Source organism: Buceros rhinoceros, unplaced genomic scaffold, assembly GCF_000710305.1.
Source record: "Buceros rhinoceros silvestris isolate BGI_N320 unplaced genomic scaffold, ASM71030v1 scaffold42997, whole genome shotgun sequence".
NCBI classification, from domain to species: domain Eukaryota; kingdom Metazoa; phylum Chordata; class Aves; order Bucerotiformes; family Bucerotidae; genus Buceros; species Buceros rhinoceros.
The window spans coordinates 2,675-10,371 of record NW_010423527.1 but is presented as its reverse complement, the minus strand read 5'-3'; the positions used below and the strand labels follow the sequence as shown (position 1 = coordinate 10,371).

General features: G+C 37.8%; 1 protein-coding gene across 1 annotated transcript; it reads left to right on the top strand.

The window, feature by feature from the left end:
* Positions 1-1,102: 1,102 nt before the first annotated feature.
* Positions 1,103-4,376, top strand: LOC104497214 (protocadherin Fat 1-like; the record flags this gene model as incomplete). Its single annotated transcript, XM_010140439.1, has 1 exon — positions 1,103-4,376. A coding segment is annotated over exon 1 (3,274 nt), but the record flags the coding sequence as incomplete, so codon positions are not given.
* Positions 4,377-7,697: the final 3,321 nt, after the last annotated feature.

The following is a 7,697-nucleotide window of genomic DNA, read 5'->3' as shown; positions in this document are numbered from 1 at the left end:
ATAATACTGTTAACCCATTGAAATGATGGCTGTTCTAGCCTTATGCTCATTTCCCCTCCCAACCTTTCCTTCTTCTGGCATTAAGGCCTTGTAAGTGGTGATTTCAGTTAGTGGCTTCTTTTAAAAGCTCATACACTTTTTATTGTTTCCTATGGTTATAGCTTTAATCAAGCTAGTTTTGGAAGACAAACATACTTTTCTTTTTCTTCCAAAAGGATACTCGCTAAATTTTCATTATTCCTCTCTAATATTCCCTATAGTTCGTGTGAATCTAAGTCTTAGATTCTTCTCAAAATCATTGTCTTACTAACAGCTGTGAATTGGCTTCTTCTGAGGTTTTGGAGTGAACTGTTGATCTAAGTAGATGAATTTGCTCTAATGCCTTCTAGAGGGCAGAGGCAGTCCATGGAACTTTGGCCAATGGTATCTTTCATATATCTACCTTAACCGGTAGGAATTAGAGGAGAGAGAAGTAACTGAACGACGAAGTGTGAGTGGATGAAAGAGGCTGCATAATGTGATACCTTTCAAGGTGAGATGAACAGAACTAGCAAGAGGATAGGCACTGAGGAGAGGCTTACAGCCAAACACTGTGAGGACAACCTAGGGCTAGAATATGGGAGAAAAAGTCATGAGGAGTGAAAGAAGGGTACAGTTAGGAATTAGTATGATTAGATATTAGTGTGAGTTGTGTAACAGACAGGCCAGAGGAGAAGATGCTAAAGGAGAGGTAAGAGAAAGATATATAGAATAAATAGGGAAAGGTGAAAGAGAAGAATGTGTACTGCTTAATCAAAGTAATGGAGTCAAAGCTAGATTGCTTTCTATTTGTTGGAAATAAATTTTTCCCCCAAGATTTTGTTGAAAAGCTTGGGATCGTTGAGGAAGCATTTTGAAACTGATTTATTACCCTGTGATGTTTTAGGGAGTGAAGACTCTTGCTATAAACTCAGATGAAGACGATGGTCCTAGGTGTATAACTTCTACTTTTCTTTCAAGCATGAACTAAACTAAAGATCAAGGTTGTTTGAATAATATTTGAATAGTTATAAGTCATAACACATCTTTCTCTTGTTTCAGGGTTTCTTTGTAATTTGCTGCCATGGGAAGATACTTGACTATGCCATTGCTGCTGTTGCTGCTCCTGCTACTGCAGCATTTTGGAAACTGTGAAGGAAATCAAAGGCCACATCATGATCCACCAATGCAATTTACACAAATACAGTATAATGCCACTGTGTATGAGAATTCTGCAGCCAAGACTTATGTGGGGCATCCAGTGAAAATGGGCATTTACATTACAAATCCATTATGGGACCTAAGATACAAAATTATTTCTGGTGACAATGAGAACTTGTTCAAAGCTGAAGAATATGTTCTTGGAAACTTTTGCTTTTTGAGAATACGGACCAAGGGAGGAAACACAGCTATCCTTAACAGAGAGGTAAAAGACCATTATATGCTGACTGTTAAAGCAGTTGAAAAAAATACAAATGCTGAAACGCGCACGAGGGTCAGGATACAGGTACTGGATACAAATGACTTGCGGCCTTTGTTTTCGCCAACATCTTACAGTGTTTCTTTGCCTGAAAACACAGCAATAAGGACCAGCATCGCAAGAGTCAGTGCAACAGATGCAGATATAGGAACAAATGGAGAGTTCTACTATAGCTTTAAAGAACGAACGGATGTGTTTGCTATACATCCAACTAGTGGAGTTGTAGTTCTAACTGGTAAACTTGACTACTCGGACACTAAACGTTACGAGATGGAAATTCTTGCAGTGGACCGTGGGCTGAAGTTGTATGGTAGCAGTGGCATAAGCAGTATGGCAAAACTAACTGTTTATGTGGAGCAAGCAAACGAATATGCCCCTATTATTACAGCTGTTACACTGACTCCCTCAGAATCAGACAAAGATCCAACTTATGCGATTGTAACTGTAGAGGATAATGATCAGGGTTCAAATGGGGAAATAGCATCATTAAATATTGTTGCAGGTGATCCGCTTCAGCAGTTCAAAACAGTGAGGTCTGTTCCAGGAGGTAAAGAATACAGAATAAAAGCCATTGGTCACGTTGATTGGGAGAGCCACCCTTTTGGATACAACCTTACCCTTCAAGCTAAAGATAAAGGAAATCCCCCCCAGTTTTCTTCTGTAAAAGTTGTTCGTGTGACATCACCACAATTTAAGTCTGGTCCTGTCAGATTTGAAAAAGAGATATATAGAGCTGAAATAAGTGAATTTGCCCCTCCAAATACACCTGTGATAATGGTGAAAGCTCTGCCTAGTTACCCACATGTAAAATATGTGTTTAAAAATACACTGGGCAAAGTAAAATTCACTTTAAACACTCACACTGGTCTTATTACCACTTTAGAACCCATAAAAGCACAATATGCATCCCATTTTGATCTCGAAGTTGTGACAAGTGACAGAAGAGCTTCTACAAAAGTACTAATAAAGGTACTAGGCATGAACAGCAATCCTCCTGAATTTACTCAGACATCCTATAAAGCCTCCTTCGATGAGAATGTGCCAATAGGTACAAGTGTCATGAGAGTGAGTGCAAAAGACCCTGATGAAGGGGAGAATGGTTATGTGACCTATAGCATTGCAAACCTAAATCCTTTGCCGTTTGTGATTGACCATTTCAGTGGGATTATTAGTACCTCAGAAGTCTTGGATTATGAATTGATGCCAAGAGTTTACAGTTTAAGGATTCGAGCTTCTGATTGGGGTATACCATATCGTCGTGAAGTTGAAGTTCCTGTTACTATTACTTTAAATAACTTGAATGACAATATACCTCTGTTTGAGAAAATAAATTGTGAGGGAACAATCCCCAGGGATCTTGGTGTTGGAGAACAAATAACAACTGTATCTGCTATTGATGCTGATGAGCTCCAGTTGGTGAGATACCAAATTGAATCTGGAAATGAACTGGATTTATTTAGCCTTAATCCAAATTCTGGAGTCCTTTCACTCAAACAGTCCCTAATAGATGGCCTAGGTGCTAAAATGTCTTTTCACAGTTTGAAAATTACAGCAACAGATGGAGAAAACTTTGCAAAGCCGTTGTATATCAACATTACTGTAGCAACTAGTCGCAAACCGGTCAGCTTGCAATGTGAAGAAACTGGTGTTGCCAAAATGCTCGCAGAGAAACTCTTACAAGCAAATAAAGTGCACAGTCGTGGAGAAGTGGAAGATGTTTTCTTTGACACTCACTCTGTGAATATGCATGCTCCTCAGTTTAGAAGTACTCTTCCCAGTAGTATTGAGATAAGAGAAGACCAACCTGTGGGCTCTAGCATAATACTTATGAATGCTACTGATTTTGATACTGGCTTCAATGGAAAGCTAGTATATGTTATTTCTGGAGGAAATGAAGATAGTAGTTTCATCATTGATATGGAAAGTGGAGTTCTGAAAATTTTATCTCCCCTTGACCGAGAAGTAAAAGATAAATATACTTTAAATATTACTGTCTATGATCTTGGAATACCCCAGAAGTCTGCCTGGCACGTTTTAGATGTAACAGTTTTGGATGCTAATGACAACCCACCGGAGTTCCTGCAAGACAGCTATTTTGTTGAAGTGAGTGAAAACAAAGAGCTGAACAGTGAAATAATTCAAATTGAAGCTACTGATAAGGATTTGGGGGCTAATGGAGAAGTGAAATATTCTCTTCTTACAGATACAGACAAGTTTACTATCAATGCTGTGACGGGAGTTGTCAAAGTTGTAGGGATTCTGGATCGTGAAGAACAGCACGTCTATTTTTTGAAAATAGAGGCTGGGGACCAATCTACTGAAGAACCTCAATTATTTTCAACAGTTATTTTGAAAGTGTCTATAGAAGATGTTAATGACAATCCTCCTAAGTTTATTCCTTCAAATTATCATGTGAAAATTCGAGAAGATCTTCCAGAGGGAACAATTATTATGTGGCTAGAAGCCTATGATCCTGATTTGGGCCAGTCAAGTCAAGTACGATACAGTCTTCTGGACAGTGGAGATGGCACCTTTGATGTTGACAAACTAAGTGGAGCAATACGCATAGTACAAAGACTGGATTATGAAAAGAAACAAATTTATAACTTGACTGTGCGGGCCAAGGACAAAGGAAAGCCCATTTCATTGTCCTCTACGTGTTACGTTGAGGTTGAGATCATCGATGTGAATGAAAACTTGCACCCTCCACGATTCTCTGTATTTGCAGATAAAGGCTTTATAAAAGAAGATGCTCCTGTTGGCTCCTCAGTAATGACAGTATCTGCTTATGATGAAGACGCAGGACGAGATGGGGAGATTAAATATTCCATCAGAGATGGATCTGGTATAGGAGTTTTTCTAATAGATGAAGAAAAAGGTAAGGTGGCTTTTAGTTGTTTTTATATTCTAAATAAAATCATATGCCAGCAAAGAGATCAGAGAGGATCAGCATTGTTGCAGTTGACATAGATGGTCTTGTTAGGACAAAAAGATGTCACCAGTAACGTGTATAGTTCTGTCTACCACTTCAGTGAAATTGTATGTTTACATTTGTTACGTAATTTTCCCCTATTGTCCTCATTTCTATCCAGTCTATATAAAACCATTCTTAGATCTTAAGATCTATGCCCTCTGGCAAAAATGAGAATACTATTGATATAAAATAAAGGTCTGCCTCATGTGAACGCTGTTGCCCTGGGGACAGTGGGGCTGTGAAGCTAAAGCAGCAAACTGCTTTCTGCAGAGGTTATTCATGCTTTTTAATCTTAAGTCACATCTCTGTGACTTCATCTACTGGAGGTATACGTGGGTGTGGTAAGTGCCATACATGCTGGTTTCGGTAGTTATTTTCCAGAGTTGTTATAGGTGCCTGGCTATAAGTAAGCAGTGCTGCCTTTGTGAAAAAGCTTCTGACAAAGAAAGTGTAGATGCAACCTTTAAAAAAAGCTCATATAAATGAAGCAGATGGAATTGTTGACTTATTTCATTAATAATGCATAAATTGATGAGCTATAGTGAGAATTATTCCAGCATGATGTATTCAGAAGAAACATAATTATGGTTTCAGTAAAATTCTAGTGTTGACTTCTAACATTTTGGTTGGACATCTGTGTAGCTGCCCATTCATTTATGTCTCTGATAAAGATAGGACATTAATATTGTACTACTACCTAAGCGCCTTAAAATTGTGCGAAATTTGGCTATGGATTACTTGTATATTATGACTTACGTGATTGATGTAACCTTGTAACTGAGAACAAAAAATGGCAATCGTATGTGATTCATCCAGTAGCCATTCTGTGTGTTCTATGTGCTTCCCAGAATTGTGAATGTGGGCAATATGGACTCGAAAAGTCACTTTACTCTTCAAGGTTTAGGTGATTGAGCTGTTACTGGCAATATTTTCCTTCTATAGAAAGTAATTTAGTAGTTTGTGGCTACAAAACCAGCTCTAGAACTTGAAATGTAGCATTGGTTCTCATAGCTTTGCTTTTAACACAGCGCATAGTTAAGATTGTGGAATGGATTTTCTGAAAATGGAGAATTGAGTACTTTTCAAGACTTAGTTTCACTTTAAAGTTTTCGGTATGTGTGCAGACTAATTGTGTATCGTTATGCCTTTCTTTTGAGATAAATACATTCAAGTTTACTGTGCTTTGTAATATCTCAGGAAAGTGTCTAGTCCTACAGAATGACCTGAGTTTGGCAATTTACTGCCCAAGTGATAGATAACAGTAATGAGAATGGAAGAATGAAAGAAAGAATTTTTATTTTGGAACCAGTATGTACATGTGTACCTATTTATGTGTATCTGGACAGGTATGCATGTTTTTGCGATGCTGCTACTGTGGCAGAATTAGTTGTCTGCCTCTTTACTCTTTTGGCATAAGGCTGGTTTGCTTTACTGAATAATTGGTGTGAGTTTAAGTTCCTTTTTAATCTGCCATGTTTACAAAGTTGGCAGAACTTGGGGCAACACCAGCTTCTATTTATTAATCTCATCTAGGATAGTGGCCCTTTATTTTCAAGGCAGGGGAGAAGCATTGTCTGTATTCCTATCTGGTATCTAGTGTTTACAGTGCTTCAGGGATCAAAGTAGGAGGGACGTGGTGGGGAGGGGCTGGTGGAGAAAACGAGTTGCTAGTTTTTAATCTCAGTGAACAAATTCCACTTAAGACACTGGTGTTTAGAAGAATGTGTGTATTTGTATATGGTAGGTTTATTTTTTCCATCAAATGTTGATCTAAAGGAACTGAGAAAAGAACCTGGATTATTTACAAGCTTGAAAACGTAGCTTAAATTTTGTTTTGAAGCTTTTTTTTTTATGGCTAAGAAGCCATCAGAATTGTTACAGAAGGCACTCTTTATACTGCAGTGTCTGAATATTTCTCGTGTTCTTCAGAATGGACTGGCCTTGATACAGGGAGCAGGCTGATAATTAACCAAGAAAGCATGTTAAAGAATTCGTGAAAGAAATCTGGCAAACAACATGGTAACTTTTTCAGCTTGCTAAAGGACTCTTCTGACTTTACCCTTGAGCTGCATGTCTCTTCCTGCTGTCTTTGAAAGCATCATACTACACTTTGAGTTCAAAGATGGATAAACTGGATTTGAGAAGTTATTTGGACACTTAACTATTTGGTGGCAAAGAGAAATCTTTTTGTGCCTTGCTTCTTCAGAATCAAGGGCAATAATCACATTTGCAGAAAGACACGATGAGTGATAATTATAGAAGCATCAAATAGCTAGTTCCATGCATGAAATTTTTGCTGGCTTTTCAGTTATATTTTCCATGTTAATGGGTTTTTAAATTTTACATTTCAAAAGGTAGGAAATTGTATTGGTGTTTGATATTTGTACCTGTCATTTTGGAAATTTCACAAGAGAATTTAGTATATCTTTGCTGTTAACTGTTAAGTATGTTTTTCTAAGGTCAGCTGGTTTTCATAGTCTCTGTTTCCTGCAGTCCTGTCCAAACCATTAAAAGTAAATCTCCTAACAGGGAGCCCTAATGCACCCACACTCCCAAACTCAGGAACTCCTTTGATTGCTTTGTTGTGCAAGTGCTTTGATGCCTTTCAAGAAGATACAGAAAGGAGTACCTTAGGGATCAATTTGTAGTCAGTCATATTTTAGCTCTCATGTAAGCATTCCTTAGCCTGGAAAGGCAATAATGGTCAGAAAAGGAGTAGAGCAAGATGATAGAAGACAGTTTCTGTACCACCTTCCTCTTATCACTGTGGTTTTTGCAATGCAAGAAAGAGGGCATACACAGTTAACAAGTAACCAACCTAAATGGAAGTGTTTTTCAAATGAACTGTAATAAAGCCATGAAACTCATTACCCCAGGAAGTCATAGAGAGCAAAAGTATGACTAAAGAAAATAAATGGTACTAACGAGATTATTTTGAGTTTCGGCTTCATGCTATCTCCAGCTCATAAACTGTTAGCTGGAAGCCAAGTGGGTAAGGGAAGGAAATCAGAGATTGTTGCTCAGTATGTAATGATTTGTAAGTGACTCTTACTGTATAGAGGTAAAATTAAAATTACATAATAAATGGAGACTCTGGTTGTAATATAACAGTACAAGGCAAAAAAAGGTTAAAATGAGATTTCTGTGCAGTGAATTTATACAACAAAGCAATTTGTTTGTCCTTTAGCTTTGTGTGCTCAGGCTAAGTTGAAATTTAAGATAGCT